Here is a 16,027-nt window from a genome sequence, read left to right as displayed (position 1 = left end):
GCTGCCCCTTGTGCCAGGTGCTGCTGCTGCTGCTGCTGTGACCATGTGGGCTTGCGCGTTATGCCTCGGCTCGAGGATGTTTGGAGGCTGCGCCGGAACGCGACCGAGTGCGCCGTAATCTAATCACTGCTCTTCACATAACATAGACTCCTGCCTGATCATTGCTAACAACTCTGCACTCATCTCTTCACTAGCTCCATATTAACATCATGGCTACGCTCATCCGCCCGCCGCCTGTGGACCACTCGCAATCCGAGATCGAGAATGTCCTCGAACTGACGCAGTTGTCTGACATCGATCCCAATCTCTTCACCAACACGCGTCCTCTGTGGCATCCACCCGGTGCGCGCGGCATCTTCGGTGGTGCTGCCATCGCCCAGACGCTGAGTGCCGCCCAGAAGACAGTTGACCCTGACTTCACTGTACACTCGATGCACTGCTACTTTGTGCTTGCCGGCAACGCAGAGATACCCATCATATACCATGTAGAGAGGGTGCGATCAGGAAAGTCGTTTGCGACGAGGACGGTGCAGGCGCGACAACGCGGAAAGGTCATCTTCACGACTACCATGAGTTTCGTGCGGCAGAACAGTGGAGGAGCGAACAAGGTGGAACACGTTACGCCAATGGCAGACGTGCCAGGGCCGAATGAGGGCATGGATGACTTGGAACTTCATCCTAGCGGTCATAGTCCTTTCCAGAGTCAGAGAATGGCAATCGAGAATGGTAGCTACTTTCACATGTCAGTCCTAAGCTACCCAAGCTAACCCTGTCCAGACGACTCCGACAAACCTCACACCAAGAAGTGCCGACAATGGGTAAAGGCACGCGGTCGCATCTCTCCCGCTGGAGGCCACGAGGCCCATCTCTCTGCCATCGCCTACATGTCTGACAGCTACTTCATTGGCACCATCGCGCGTACCCACAAGTTATGGCGCTATTCCACACAACGCAAGAGTGCCGCAAAGTCCAGCATTGACGAAGACGTGCTCAAGACACTGCTGGAGATGGATGACGCCGAGTTGAAGCGCCAGAAATTCGTCGATGAGGCAGACATCCAGCGCATCCAGCGTATAAAGAATGGCGAAGACCCGTCCAAGGATGCTGATGCCCTGCCTGAGATTGGCATGATGGTCAGTCTTGACCATACCATCTACTTCCACAACCCCCGTAGCTTCAGGGCCGATGAGTGGATCTTCACCGAGATGGAGACGCCTTGGGCTGGTGATGGCCGTGGACTCGTCTTCCAGAGGATGTACACCAAAGACGGCACACTCATAGCGAGCTGCGTACAAGAGGTAAGACTTTCCCCTTCAACATACACGACTCGCGATGCTAACTCCACTAGGGTCTTGTTCGACTCAAGCAGAACGACAGCAAGCTGTGAAGATGTAGTGATGGTTTTTTGTATTCGTGTTTTCGCTTATCCACTTGCATAGACTTACATCCTTTATTGATCTTCAATTACACTTCATCGGATTCGTTTGATCCCTATCCTACTTCTTGCAGTCTCCTCGTGGGCCTCTATATACTCACGCGGGTAGATCCACCCCCACTTACCTGCCGAGCGGGAAGGGTGACTAGTCAGTATAACGTGACTACGCCGCACCATTTCGAAAGTGTCGACCGTAATGAATAAATAATGGTTACATCACCGTTTGCACGCATCGCCCAACACCCACGTCGACCAGATGTGCCTGTCTCCTGAGATGGTGTGCCGTACTTAGACACAGCGGTGAGCACGTGCAATGACCGGAATCATTAGCTAGTATCATTCCAGGGCGCGCTCATGACAATCAGTCGCCGCTACTTTCTTTAATATAACGACTCACTGAGCTCTTACTCACAAAGAACGCGCGGCTATTTCCACATGTCTCACCCATAAAACAAACATTGCCATGTAGTCCGCCCACACCATGACTGTCGACATATATCGTTCATGCCGGAGTAGGCTAGCCGCAGGACTCGTACAGGATACGGGTGGTGACGACAGAATGCGGGAGGGTGTTGACTCTCGCTGTGTCTTCATGTGTCTAAGTCTGCAACGTGGGCTTTCCGTGAGTCGAAGGGCAGTATGAGAGCCTGCGTTCTCGACTGATAACTGCTTCCTGTCCACGATTACAGCCCAGTGTACGTTACTCTCGCACATGACAACCACGAACAACATCGACACGGAAAAGGTGACTCTATCTCCACCTATTCAACCAACTAGAAGTACGACTCGCCATATCGAGATATCCTTCAATTATGACGGACTTCCAAACATGAGCCTATCCATATTTGTCGGGGATGGAGGGATAGAATTATCACGGGCAAAGAAAGACAAACTGTTCAAGGTACGCGACATTTCGTAAGCTAGAGCACAAACACCTATGTGTCACTTCCTTCCAGATCTGCTATCCTCTCACACAAGAAGGAATCTTGGAACTGAACAGATGCAGAGACAATCACCTACAGCAGCACAAAGTCTACGGATACACAAAACCTAACACGAGTATAGGCTCTACACTTATCTAACCACAGACATGATGTTTATGCTGTGTGGTATCGTAGAAAGCAAAGAAGAGCTGAAGAACTGTAAAAGTGTACAGTTTTTCTTCAGATATGATATACCTCCCTATTACAAGATACACTTCAACTCAGCATGACACATGATACATTCAGGGTCAGAATTTCACCCCAACGCATCCACCAGAGCAAAAAGAAAGACTGAGATGGTCACTACGAGGGTCGAACTCGCGACCTTGGCGTTATTAGCACCACGCTCTAACCAACTGAGCTAAGCGACCAGACTGTTGAGTTGTGGAGTGATGCGAAAATAATACACATTATAATCATCGGTTGATTTCATTGCATCTTCACTTCATCTAGTTTGTGAAATCCTTCTTCGGCGCCTCACCCTCCTCCTTCCCACTTCCATATTTCCTGACATGCTCTTTGTTCGCCCCCTTATCCTGTTCAAATTCTTTCAGCTCCGGCGCATCCATATGCTTAACCACGTTATCTGCCTGCCACTTCTTAAAGCTAAAGCCCATTCCTTCATGACTATAATCCTTATCATTCGCCTGATCTTTATGATACTTGATCTGCATAAACTCCGAGTCCTTGGTCGCGGGATCCAAGCTCAAGCTCACTAACCCTGTAATAGTAGCGGTCTTGGGAATGAGACGGAAAGTCCAGGACTGCTTGTTTTTGAACTGGATGACTTCGTCGTCGGAGCGGATTACTTGGTAGGACTCGTTGATGGAGGCGTTGAAGAGTTTGGGGAGCGCGAACCATTGGCCCGCCATCTTATAGCGGTCATTTGCGTAGACGAATTGGTCGTCGTACACGCAGTCGGGTGTGTAGCGTTTTACGCGTTGGACGGTGGGCTGGCAGGAGTAGAGGGCGATGATCCGTGGGTGTTGTCAGCCATCTTCTCTTGTTGAAAGTAATGATGCCGAAGGGTGTGCACGTACATCGTCGACTAACGCTTGCCTCTGCGGGCTCAACTTGATGCTCTTGCTCGGGTCTGGCTCGTAGTCTTCACTCGTAGCCGTTTGTCTAGGCTCAAATTGCTCGCCCGGCGCATCGCTCGTCTTGGGAAATCCTGAGTTCGCGCTGCTCACGATATCCCCCGTAGCCTGTCCACTGGCTGAAGTCGACATCTCTGCTCTTTGCTGACCGGCTACTAGTCGTGGAGGTGGGCTGTTACCAGTAGGGTTGGCCTTCTGTTCCGCGTTCCAAAGTTGTACAGTAAATGCCTTTTGTGGATGCTTGAGAGCAGGTTTACTAAAGATGTCTTTAAGACCTGTTGAGAGAAGCTTGGAGCGAGAGCCACTAGTTGCTGCAGGCACGGAGTTTGGATTATCAGGGGCTGATTCCATGGACGCGATTGTCTTCTATATATGTCTAGTCCTGGGTTAACGCGTGCACACGCAAAGGTAAGATGACGCCAGTGTTAATTGATGGTGCTAGATGCGGAGTCGATGATTCATGGACTCGAAGATCGGGAGATCTGAATGTTCACGCGCGCGTATTGCTGTAGGGAAAACACGGTTGGTGAGGGCGCCCTAACCTCCATTATGTACGATTTCAAACAAAGGGTTTCAGGGCAGATTTGTGGAGAAGCGTTGCGTATGCCATGGGATTTGGACGCGTTGATGGGGTGCGGGTAGGGCTGATCGGCAACATTCGGGTGTTACGGCATGACGTATCTCAAACTTCTCGTTCGGGAAGGTCCAGAAGGGTGTTGATCGCGGTGTTAGTGTGTACACAACTTTCAGCCCTAATGATTGACCTGGCTTATCCTGCCAACGCTCTCGCGCTCTTTACTGGATACTCTTCGAACCCGTCGTACGAGAAGCCAGATAGCACTATTAGAGTGCGAAACATTGTCAGCGCAAGGTCTTATTGTTGTCTAAGACGAGCGACTATATTATCAAACCTCATAACAAAGAGAGATAATAGGTATATTAAGAATACCTCCTACTAGATAGAACGACACAACAAGTAATCTGGGGGTACCTGAGATATCCTAAATTTCAAGACCATACACTAGCTTGCGAGATGCAACGGCCTTGTAATGTGTTCGCACCACAGAACATCGCATCATATGCCAAGCACTCAAGTACGTTCTAGCGGAAGCTGGCAAATCTCATTATAAGTTACTACTACAGCTACAACAGCTATCTAGATTACTAAAGCAAAAGGCCACCTTCATTACTTCATCAGTTGCACTACCCCAAACCATACCGCGCAATGCGTATCGCAGGACACTGTAATAAATGCTGGTCGATACGGCGCAATGAAAAAGCTCATGGCCAAACTATGTGACGCATTCGCCATAGCCGGGCCACGCCACCCAAAAGAAGAGAAGGAGGTCTCTAAATATTACAATGGGATGTCGTAGTATGTGACTCGTCTATCTTCCATGTGTCCGTGCTGTGTCGTTGTGTTGGGGATTAAAATGGGGGTAGAGTAAAGTCTTGCGATGAAAGAGAGTAAGAAAGACCAGAATTGTGCTTTTGTACATCTTGTACAAGGGGTGGCCGGTGGTGATGATGGCGGTCAATCGTTTAGACGAAGTAAGCGAGAGCGGCAGCACCGGCCATGAAGGCAGCAAGGGGCTTGGTGGAGCTAGCAGCGCCAGTGTACTCAGGGTATCCGGGAGTGGTAGCCGAGGAGACGTGTCCGGTGGACGATGAGGCGGGGGGAGTGGCCTTGTAGGAGGATGAAGGAATGGGAACTATGATGGTGGTAGATGCCTCAGGGATGGGGACCGACTCTGTGATGACAGGAGGAGGAGGGGCATAGTAGGAAGACACCGGGGGGATGATGACAGTAGTGGACACCTCAGGAATGGGAACCGACTCGGTGATGACGGGAGGAACTACAGGGTAGGTGAAGGTCTCAGGTACAACAACGGTGGTAGTGATGTCAGGGCAAGGGGTCGATGACTCCTCTGGAACCTCAGGGGTCGAGCTGGGAGGAGGCACAACGATGGTCATACTAGACTCGGGGCAAGGAGTAGACGACGACTCTGGGACTTCAGGAGTGGAGCTTGGCGGTGGCACTACGATGGTCGAGTAGATAGTCGTCTCCTCTGGCACGTAGGGAGTTGAGCTGGGGGGTGGCACAGTAACAGTCTCGGTATCGGGGCATGGCGTGCTAGAGGACTTAACGACCGGAGGAGTGTATGTGGATGTAACAACCGGAGGAGTGTAAGTGGAGGTTACCACAGGAGGAGTGTAAATAGACGTACTTGTCTCATAGCAGGGGGTGCTGGAGGAGACTGGAGGAGTGTATGTGGATGTGACAACCGGGGGAGTATAGGAGGAAGTTACAACTGGAGGGGTGCTTGACTCATCACATGGCGTGCTGGATGACTCAACCGGAGGAGTGTAGATTGAGGTAACAACTGAAGGGGTATAGGTCGAAGTTACAACTGGAGGAGTGTAGGTGGATGTAACAGCTGGAGGGGTGCTCGACTCATCACAGGGCGTGCTAGAGGACTCAACCGGGGGAGTGTAGGTGGAGGTGACGACAGGCGGGGTGTAGGCCGACGAGGACACAACTGGAGGGACAGTGCTCGAGACCTCTGGGACGCTGCTGCTCTCCTCATCACAAGGAGTGCTGGAAGCCTTGGGAGGAGGACCACTGTATCCGCTGGAGATCGCTGGGGTCTCGTAGGGCTGGCTCTTGGAAGGAGAAGGAGCATCGTATCCGGCCTGTACATCGTCAGAACTAGACGTTCAGACAGTTTGTAATATTAGTATCAACTTACAGAAGATGGCACAGCATAGCCACCGGTAGACGCGCCGTACCCGCCGACAGATTCACCGCCGCTCTCGCCACTCCACTCTCCGCCCCAGCCCTTGGGTCCGCTGTAGCTACCACCACCGTGGGGAGCAGCGTAGACAGCGCCCACAAGGGCCATTATCGCCAAAGAGTATCTCATCTTGCTTTGGATGGGAAGGTTTTGTTTGTATCAAGAGTGGTCAGGTAGGAGATATGAAACGAAAGTAACAAAGCAACCGTAGCGAAAGAGCTGCTGTGTAAGTGATCAAAGACTTGATAAAGCTTGAGTGACACGATGGATATGACTGAGAGGAAGGAGAAACCTAATATACCCGTTGGGAGAGGCCCCCGCCTCTCCGCACCTTACCAGCCTTCTGTTTTGCCCTAACTCTAGAACGTCACAACATTGTCACATCCACGCACGACGATTGAGGGGCTCCGAAGTCGTTCTCCACAACCATGCGTATAGAACTTGGTTCGAATCTCCATGAGTCCATCATGATTATAGCGTCGGTCATACCACGGAATGAGGCTCATTAGAGTGGGAGACACGTCTAGGAACGCTCACTGGCCAAGTTCACCCTAGCAACCGACCAACGACTTTCGTAGTCAGCTGATGGCTAGACTAGATTTTGGCTAGTTGCATGGGACTTACCAGAATGACGGGCACAGTAAGCTTTGGGAGAACACAATGCCCTGCATCCTGACCCACATGAGTTTAGCAGCATCGAAGGTTAGAACTTACAGCTGTGCTCCAGCCACCATACCAAAGACTGTTGAGTTGCAGTGACATAACGGCGACTGGAAACGGCATAACTCCTCAGTGGCACCAATCATGGGCTGTAATACTGGCCTTAGAACCGTGTCTCTATATTCTTTGGTACTATTCCGCAGCACAAAACTCATCATGATAAGTCCGGGTCCAAGCAACCGACGTGCATGGCGTGGAATAAGTGCCGCTGAGGCATCGTGGGCTGATCTATCGCGACCCACGAGCTGTGTATGGACGGTGAGATTTCATATGGTAGCGTTGCTAATCGAATCTTTAGGGGACTGTTGTTGTCAGCTTCTAGCACGACAGCGACAGACAAACCTCCTTCCTTGTGTTGTTGGGAGACTGTGTAATTTTGAAATCTGCGCAGTGAGGCAAGAACCTGATTTCACCATCTTTGAACTTCCACTGACCCTGAAACTCCGCAGGCTAGAGACTTCACTCTTTCGTGTACGGCAAGGGCTGTAGGCGTGGTAACAAGATTTGCGCATCACGCGGACCATTTCGTATATTCTTGCTGCCCGTGGGAGGAGCATGGCCGATCTCAATAGTTTCCACTGTTTGAACCAGCCACTTCTAGGAGCTAAGAAGATGGCTACAGGTACATTTATTGAAAACCGGGGTGTTTCTGTATCGTGGACTGTTTGGCGCAATGCGGTTGGCGGACGCCCTGGAGGCTGGTAGTGTCCCAGCAGGCTGTCGCAACGTTCGCTTGCCTCCGCAACCCCGCATTGTTCCAACCAGACCCAGCAGGGTTGTAGAACACACTCGCAATACCGGTGAAGCTTGAAGTTTACTTTTCCGTTGTCATGGAGATCCAATCGCGCGTCAGCTTAAAGTCGTCGATGGTTCCTGCAGCATCTGCTGCCGCCGTGTTTCAGTGAACTGATCGCGGCAGAACTGGAATTCGTACGGAGGCCTCAAAGATTACGGCCGTTTTGCGCACGGTAGTTATAGAGTTTGGTTCTCATCAACGATAGTTCTGTTGGTGAGACGAACAAGAGCTGCCGCGCTCTCCGGCATCGCTACTCACTGGCTTTCTACAAGCTGCCGCGATACGCGTAACGGTTGAACGGAAAGCTCCATCGCCCTGCGCAAGCGCAGGCAGGGTGAGCTTTCATCGATATCAGCAGATCTTCTCTTGGCCCTCTAGCAGATTATGGCCTTGCTCCTAGCCAATTCGAAGGTCCAATTGCGATCACGAAATAGATCCCAACAGCGCGAAACTTGTTGCCCGTTACCCTGGCCATCAAAGCTAATCTGCAGTCTTGGACGTAACGAAGCACGATGTGTCACGATACCATCTGATGTCAGTACGGGAATGCTGCCCGGATACCCTTTTCTAAGCTGAGGCTGATGGGAGATGGTTCTTTTTCGCTCGGTTTCTCTGACTACTGCCAGAGCGGCACCTCTACATCCGTAAGATTTTTGGGTTTACTCAATGATTGATAGTTCACCCAAGGCCCTGAGTTCTGCTTTGGCGCACACCTAGTGGGAAGCGCATGCGATATCATCCGCTGAGTTTTCTGATCGTGGCGCAAGGCAGTAGTTCGTAGCATGACTGGAATACGATATCGCTGATTGAACGGATGTGGCTGACTGGGCACTTATGCCGTGTATACTGAGGTCGATAGCAGACGCGCTGTCACTTCCACGAAGACGCTGTGCGTCAGACACGCGAAAGCACATCAAGACTGACATGGCTCGACTAATCATCTTCATCACTCTCTGTGCCGCTATCCCAGCCTTCATCGTACTCCTCCGCAAGTACTTGTAAACCATTACAAAGCGTTTCTTTCTCTTCGATACCCACCATTCGCTTAACGATCTGCTCGACTGCCCGAATCTGATCAGCGACAGCGGTACTTGTCGTGAGTCCAGTATGTACAGCGAGCTTAGTAGAATGGCCAGATCCTACGTCCAATATTGACCGAGGAAAGCTGTCAAGCAGAGGGAATAGTAGTGGCGCAGCAAATCTGAATAGCGTTAAAATACTTTCTTCATCTTATGTCCTACCCTCATTATGCGATGGATGTAAGAAAGATCAGCATAGTAGCTGATGGAGAGAATGAATGAGTTGCAGGCTCGTTCGGAACCGAGACAAGTGCGGTGTAATAAAAGATGCAGATACATACCTCTGCAAGGCTGGTCCGCTATCGAACCTGTCATGAGGATCACGTTCATTATCTTGATGCAGGGCCCACTCTCCACGAGAAGCCTCTGCCCTTCCAAAAACGTGCTCTGTCTTTCCGTTTCTGGTAGCCGTCCTGTAATCACGACTGAAGGTATCGATGTCGAAATTACTTAGTCGATCGTCGCCCTCACTAGTCTGCCTTGATGTCATAGAACCAACTTTCTCTGCCTGCTCAGCTTTGTCTGAGGCCTTGTCTGCCAAGACGTCTGGATCTGCAAAGCTCATCTCAAGCTTCGCTATGCGTCGTTTTCCGGTACTGTTGATGGTGTTTTCCAGATCCTGGAGCGTGCCTCGTCCGCCCAAGGATGCCCTTAGTCGTGAAGATATGGTCATGCTCTCCAGACCTAAGACTTGCAAAGCTGCAATGTGCCAGGACGAAGTGGTGTCTAATGACAAGTAACCTGGTAGTTTGGCAGGGCTGTTGGACATTGGCACGTATACTGATGACTGCTCGCCGAGTACTTGGAGCGATCGCGCGGAATTAGCGATCTGCTGCAAGCGCCTTTCCTAGAGTATGTTAGTCTTTTGCGATCTTCAAGACGTCGGGGGAGGACCAACTCTGGGAGTCGTTGTATTAGCGCCATGATCACCTAAGCCCCATGTCCAAATGCTCATCTTTCCGTACTCGTCCCTCAATCTTTCGAGCCAACCTGATGCCCAGCCGCCCCAAGCGTCGTCCACGCCCGTGAAGATCTGCAGTCCCTGAATACCATCGCATTCTTCTACAAATGGCCGTAGGTCTCTATCGACTAGATCAACCTCTCTCTCAAGCTTCTCGAAAAGTTCCATGCCTACATCCCAGCTCTCAAAAGGCATGAGTTTGTCGTTGACGTCAAACTCAGACAGCTGAACGATGGATTTCGGATGATAGTAGACACGGCTATAGTCCGACCAGTACCGGACGGATGATGTGCTGAGTGGAGGAGGCTCCAGGCCGGCATCAAGGTGCTCCTGGTAGGCAGATTGTGGGATAGTCTCGGTTGCGCGTTGAACAATGGGCTTGGATGGCCAAACTCCGTTCTGGTCTAATATGCTTCTGTCGTCTTCGGCCTCGTACAGCGCGTTGATTTTTCTCATGCTGCCAAAAGCACCCTTGAGGTCGTATATGAGCGTCCTTGGTGTGAAAGTATCGGATCCATCCGGAGCAATACCTGGCCTGAAAAGTATATCATGGTTGACAGGCGATTCGGGCTCAGGTGGATATGTGAAGTAGGACTCCTAGGAGGACATTAGATGGAGCGTAATGAGCAGTCCAACGCAACGAATAGTTGTGCAAGACTGTGCGAGCTCGATCCCTTCAACGCTAGGAGCCAGTGCGCTATCAAACTAGTTTGCAGAAGTGGTGGTTGATGAGATGCCAAGATCTCGCGACATACCTGTGTATTCCAGAAGTGAGTGCCAAGGTAGTTGCTCTGCTTGCCGAACTGTAAAGTCACGATTTCGTGCATGGTGGTGGAAAATGTGTGATCAAATGATACAAAAGGCTGTATAAACGATGGCCTAGTGTTAACGTGAGAGAGCGAGATAAGTTGGATGTTGATGGTGCGGACGGAGATAACCTGTGATTGGTGAGATCAAGCTCTTCTATCTGCCCCGCACGTGCACACGCGATGAGGAGAGAACGACTCCACTACAGCAATGACGCTCCACTACTGTTCACATAGATCCGAGATGGAAGCAATCAAGTAAACTTCCGCGTACGATGCAATGAGTCGCAGTGGTTGATTGGATTACCTATAAATACTCAGTGATTCCACAAATCATCTTAACCCATAAGCTGCAGCTGATCTGTTGGCGGCCATCTTGTCTGCGCAAAGCTCAAACATCGCTTGATACTTTGCAGGTATTTCCTTGTCATCTCGTCACTCATGATATGAGCCGCATTCTTGTCGCTTTCATGCAGCTTTTCTCGCGCACTTCTCTCGTGAATACCCACCATAGTGACACCGATGGGCCATGCCGCCTTGCCGATACTAAGACGTAGATATCCATCGTTCGCGTCAACATATCTTCGCTCTTGTGCAGCGTGCACGATCTCTACAACGGGCTCAACGATGCTGTCTGGAAGATCGAACTTTTCTAGCTTCTTGAACAGGGGTCGCATGTTCTCGCGTGCTTGTACCATGGCAGCATAAGCCTGTTTTCCTTGATAACTCTCTTTGACTTCGGCGTCTCGACGTAGGAGCGTAAGGTCCCATTCTTTCAGCACCATGGTAAAGTAGCTTGCTAGTTGCCTGAACAGGAACTCGCGGCCTTCCTTGTCCTTCGGTACCTGGAGATCGACCTTCATGTCCTTCTCGGGTACTAATTGTAATGTTGTAGGTATTGGGCCATCTGTCATGATGGCTGCTAGGCTATCTGCGCCCACACGCTTCTTGTATCGCTTTAGACGTTGTTTGTGTGTCTCGCCGAATAGTCGCGCTGGTTCATCGAGGGCTCTCAGCTTTGCGACTAGTTCTTCGTCTTGGATGTCTTTTTCCTCAGGGACCGGTGTGCCGTCGCCTTCGCCTTCTTTCTTCTTGGGCGGAAGATCGGGAAGTCCTAGTCGCTTTCGCCGCTGCCTTTCCTCTGCCTCTTCCTCTTCTTCTCTTATTCGTCTAGATTCTTCAGCCATGCGCATTCGCTTTTCTCGGCGTTCGGCTTCCCTTTCAGCTTCATCTTCCTCGGCTTTGCGCTTCTTCTCTAGTCGTTCTCGCCGCGCTTTCTCCGCAGCTTCTTGCTCCGCGACGTATGCAGCCTGCCGTTGCGCCTCAATCTCGCTGCGCTTAAGGTACTTTTTCTCGTTTGTTTCGGCTGGTGTGGCAGTGTCTTTGCCCTTTTTGATGTGTGCGGACATCAGCTTTGCGAAATCCATGTTTGCGACTGTGATATTCGATGTCTGGTGTAAGTCGACGTGTGGAGGAGGTGCGAGTGATGGTTGCGACCTGGAGGTTCACCTGGACTGCAGGGTACTGGCCGAAGAATGGCGCTAGTGGGAGCTTTCCGCGTCGCGTTGCTGCACCCAAACTCTCCAACAACACCTTCACATCTCGCGCCTGACGTCACACTTTCACGAACCCTCCAGGAAGCTGTCGCCGAATCCTTACGAATATCCTCATACGTCAGCTAGTCTGCACATCCACAAGGCTGCGGACCTCACCATGGCTGCTCCCGCGAAGATTGATCGTCAAACAACGACACCCTTCTTGTTGCGCCTCTTCTTCAAGCAGGGCTCATTTAATAGGTATGTGTCTCTTATAACTCCTTAATCCTGTAAAGCCGTTTTAGTACTGACAACTCAAAGGCTAGATGAGTTTGACCCAACACTACCACGTCTCCCAAGAAACGTCCAAATCTACACATGGCAGAGCTGTAGTCTGCGCGAGCTATGCACGTTACTCCTCAGCGCAGTACCAACATTACTGCCACAACCGTATGTTGGGTCGCGCATCGCATTTCGGCTCGTATACCCAGACATCCAAGGCTCCAACCGGCCTGGCGCACCAGGACGCTTCATATCGCGAGACATAGGCTCGGTCATCGTAGGCGCACAATCAAGAGATGAGGACACCGATATGGAAGGCGCCGCCGAAGGAAATGTTGCAGAGGCTCTCAAGCAGCTTGACGGCGACGCAGACAAGACATTGTCCGACGTCAGGTTTATGATTGGCGACTATGTGGCATGTGCTATACTCCCACCGCTACCCGACGGCAGTGTACCAGCTGCACCTCCGCCACTATCTGGACCGGGCAGAGGACCTCCTTCAGGGCCATACGGACGGGGACGCGAGAATGGCTTCGGTGGACGGGGTGACTACGGCGGGTTTGGCAGAGGTGGCAGAGGAGGTGGAGGCAGATTTGATGAGGGGAGACTTAGTGGAGGTGTACCATTTGGTGAATGGAGGAGAGGTGAGGCACCGCCGGAGCGAGAGCCAGGCTTTGGTAGAGGAGGAAGGGGGCGTGGAGGCGGAGATGACTGGCGGGACAGAGGAAGAGGAAGAGGACGATGGTAGTGTACAACCCTAGTTATGATTCCATGAGGCTATCACTGCGAAGTAGAGAAGGACCAGGAGTCGCATAGGCCTTCATTGCGCCCAAGCCAACGGCTTGCAAGACACAAAGTCATCTTTTGAGACCAGTGAGTCATTGCACGTATTCCCAAGACTCAAGGCTAACGTTGGTCGCACCGAAGATACTGTGATGTGTTCACATTCTACGACTCCAGCTTATAGGTCTACCGCAGAGTTTCGAGCTGATCCTCCATGTGTAATAGTGACAGATTACAGTGTCACTATAGCATGATAGGAGTTGATGAGCATATGGTTTACAGACGTGAGCCAGCACAGTATCCAGAAGCATGCAAAACTTGGACGTCTTGTTGAAGCTCAGCCTAAAGTTGTGCTAGACAAATGCAGGTGAATTGTAGACGAGTTAGTTATCTTGCATGGAGGATGTGTCGACCCCAACCGGTTGGATTCCATAGCTATATTCCTACCTGAGAGGACTCGTGGTAGGCTATTGAGTTGGAGAGTCATCATCAGTAGGAAGATGTCGTACAAGGAGTGGAATGCAAGCGTGGTAGGTATCGTCCCATTTTGGTTAGCGCGAGCCCGTCGGATAGAACGCTGGGCACTTCCGCATGGTACACAGGACACGTTCGCCACGATGATTCTCATCCACATATTGTCTCAGCGTGTGCGTCACTCTTGTGAAAGTACTGCCTATGTCCTGAGGCCCGACTTCCTCCCAGCTCACTCCTGTCGCGACGCGCAGTCACATAGCTCCATCTTCGACAACGATGACGACGTGCCATAAGCATCCATCAAGAAATCAAGAACGTTGGGAACCGCAGAAAGTCCTGCATTTCTACAAACCCGCTGTTCGCGTCCAAATAGTGGAAGCGTATTTGGACCATTCAAGAAGGTGTAGTAGCGAACGAAGAATCACTCGTGCTGTGGGGGTCTCGAAAAATTCCTTGGATATTCCATATCGAGCTGGTGGAATATATGAATTCGTCATTTGAGACAGTCGATCCAGCAGGATCTTGGAATCATCCAATCTCGGAGTTCATACGGGTTTATCGTCAGCATCATGTCTCCGGAACGACACCGCTAGAGGATCTAATATATGTATCTTGCGATAGATACGCGTCCAATCCTTGGGATTTCATATATGCTCTTCTCGGTCTTGTAAAGGAGCAGTTTTACGAGTCTTTGGAGGCAGACTATTTGCAGTTAGAAACTTTCGCATTCCAGCGAGCCATTGTCAGTATTATAACAGCACAGGAAGACCTCGAATTTCTGCTCAACATCGTGTTGGCACAGTCGAGGGTGAGAGAGGTTGAAAGTTTCTCTTGGGCTCACAATTTTGCAAAGCGTCCAACCCGGGTTTCAACCAATACTAGAGACGTACTGCGCTGCCGCTACCACATAACGCATGAAGGTGCAACCGCTGGGCGAAAATACTGTGGGATCCGAAATGATACGGAGGCAAAAAATATCAAGCTTACTGGGACAGTTGTCGGATCAGTTGAAGAATCTCAGATGCCCTATACTGATTGCCACAGTACGTTAGTCGAGGAGGAAGAGTCCGTAGTTGTACCTCTCCAGGACTCCCATAATGACTTTATCGTACCGTGGCTGTTACAGGCAGTACAAAAATTCACTATCGTTACAAAAGAAGCATGGAGCGAACGTTTTTCGCAAGAGACAGTAGATAAAAAGATAGACAAGGAGGATGTTTGGCGTATTGTCACGAAAGGAATGAGTATTTACGACCTGAAGATGACGGATACGTTCACAGGTTCTGAATACGAATGGGGAGTCCTTCAACGTTGTTCCACCGTTGAGGTCTGGCAAAACATGCTTTCCCAGGAAGCAAGTGGCTCGGGAGTGGACATAGATTTTAGCATTGCCAAGTCATTCTACCGCATCATCGTAGGCGTATTTAGTCCAAAGGAACATTGGAAAGGATGTCTATTTACGACCACCAACGGCTATGTTGCATCCGCGAACAAGGAGACACAAAGTGGTGACGTAGTATGCATTCTGTTCGGATGCACCATGCCACTGATGCTGAGGTCGACGATGGAACGTATATGATCGTTGATGCTGCTTATGTGGAAGGTATAATGGAAGGGGAGTTCCTCCAAGACAAAGCACACTACACAGATACGGGGTTTGTTATCAGCTGAGTGTATCTACTGTATGACTCGAAGTCCATATTTTGTCAGCATCCTTTCTTGTACCGAGCCTGCAAACTCATTGTTGTTACCGCGGGTTCAACAACAACTTCCCGTAAGCAAGCCACATCTAAGTTACTACCATAGCTAAGTAGTACACAACACAGAGTCCCTACCGCATAATAAACGCAATGGATCATCGCAAAGCTGGTGCGCCAGAATTCATCATGCGCTTGCAGCACTGCTCATATACCAAATAGCAGCACATGAGGAAGCACATTGATGACTGTCTGTTTCATCGGCACGTAAACGTCCCCTAAAGCGCAGACAACGTCTTCCAGCCCCGACGTCACATTTGCGCTCTTTCCACATCGTCATCACACATCAAAAGATCATCCACACTGTTCATCACAAAACGATAAGAATAGCAATACTGGTGCGCTGCAGAGCTGAGATGGTGTGTTGGACCTCACCATTGGGGGCGATGAGGTGTGGAGGCGAAGCAAGCGGTGCCGCACGCATACGTGTAGATACGTGGGGTAATGGATGCGGCAGAAAGGAACAATGAAGGTCATCTCACCTTGCAAGAAACTGTTGGTTCTATTGTTACGGTCAAATCCAG

At 50.6% G+C, this 16,027-nt stretch overlaps 6 protein-coding genes across 6 annotated transcripts; 2 read left to right on the top strand and 4 right to left on the bottom strand.

Annotated features, from left to right (window-relative positions):
• Positions 1–209: 209 nt before the first annotated feature.
• ALTATR162_LOCUS1310 (uncharacterized protein) lies at positions 210–1,387 on the top strand (the record flags this gene model as incomplete). Its single annotated transcript, XM_043308906.1, has 3 exons — positions 210–726; positions 778–1,298; positions 1,349–1,387. The coding sequence occupies 3 exons, from the start codon at positions 210–212 to the stop codon at positions 1,385–1,387; spliced, it is 1,077 nt and encodes a 358-aa protein (XP_043164841.1).
• A 1,480-nt stretch (positions 1,388–2,867) lies between these two features.
• On the bottom strand, positions 2,868–3,866 carry ALTATR162_LOCUS1309 (uncharacterized protein; the record flags this gene model as incomplete). The annotated part of the gene is made up of 2 exons (XM_043308905.1): positions 2,868–3,371; positions 3,459–3,866. 2 exons carry the CDS (start codon positions 3,864–3,866, stop codon positions 2,868–2,870), a joined length of 912 nt encoding a protein of 303 aa, XP_043164840.1.
• A 1,191-nt stretch (positions 3,867–5,057) lies between these two features.
• On the bottom strand, positions 5,058–6,418 carry ALTATR162_LOCUS1308 (uncharacterized protein; the record flags this gene model as incomplete). Its single annotated transcript, XM_043308904.1, has 2 exons — positions 5,058–6,209; positions 6,266–6,418. The coding sequence occupies 2 exons, from the start codon at positions 6,416–6,418 to the stop codon at positions 5,058–5,060; spliced, it is 1,305 nt and encodes a 434-aa protein (XP_043164839.1).
• Positions 6,419–8,759: 2,341 nt separating this feature from the next.
• ALTATR162_LOCUS1307 (uncharacterized protein) lies at positions 8,760–10,693 on the bottom strand (the record flags this gene model as incomplete). The annotated part of the gene is made up of 4 exons (XM_043308903.1): positions 8,760–9,027; positions 9,187–9,752; positions 9,804–10,463; positions 10,622–10,693. 4 exons carry the CDS (start codon positions 10,691–10,693, stop codon positions 8,760–8,762), a joined length of 1,566 nt encoding a protein of 521 aa, XP_043164838.1.
• Positions 10,694–11,010: 317 nt separating this feature from the next.
• Positions 11,011–12,099, bottom strand: ALTATR162_LOCUS1306 (uncharacterized protein; the record flags this gene model as incomplete). The annotated part of the gene is made up of 1 exon (XM_043308902.1): positions 11,011–12,099. The coding sequence occupies one exon, from the start codon at positions 12,097–12,099 to the stop codon at positions 11,011–11,013; it is 1,089 nt and encodes a 362-aa protein (XP_043164837.1).
• A 286-nt stretch (positions 12,100–12,385) lies between these two features.
• Positions 12,386–13,425, top strand: ALTATR162_LOCUS1305 (uncharacterized protein; the record flags this gene model as incomplete). The annotated part of the gene is made up of 5 exons (XM_043308901.1): positions 12,386–12,468; positions 12,529–13,166; positions 13,213–13,238; positions 13,306–13,362; positions 13,417–13,425. 5 exons carry the CDS (start codon positions 12,386–12,388, stop codon positions 13,423–13,425), a joined length of 813 nt encoding a protein of 270 aa, XP_043164836.1.
• Between the last annotated feature and the right edge of the window lie 2,602 nt (positions 13,426–16,027).

This window comes from Alternaria atra (assembly GCF_907166805.1).
Source record: "Alternaria atra isolate CS162 genome assembly, contig: 21, whole genome shotgun sequence".
NCBI classification, from domain to species: Eukaryota; Fungi; Ascomycota; class Dothideomycetes; order Pleosporales; family Pleosporaceae; genus Alternaria; species Alternaria atra.
Note: the sequence above shows the minus strand (reverse complement) of the source record. Positions and strands in the feature narration are given on the sequence as shown.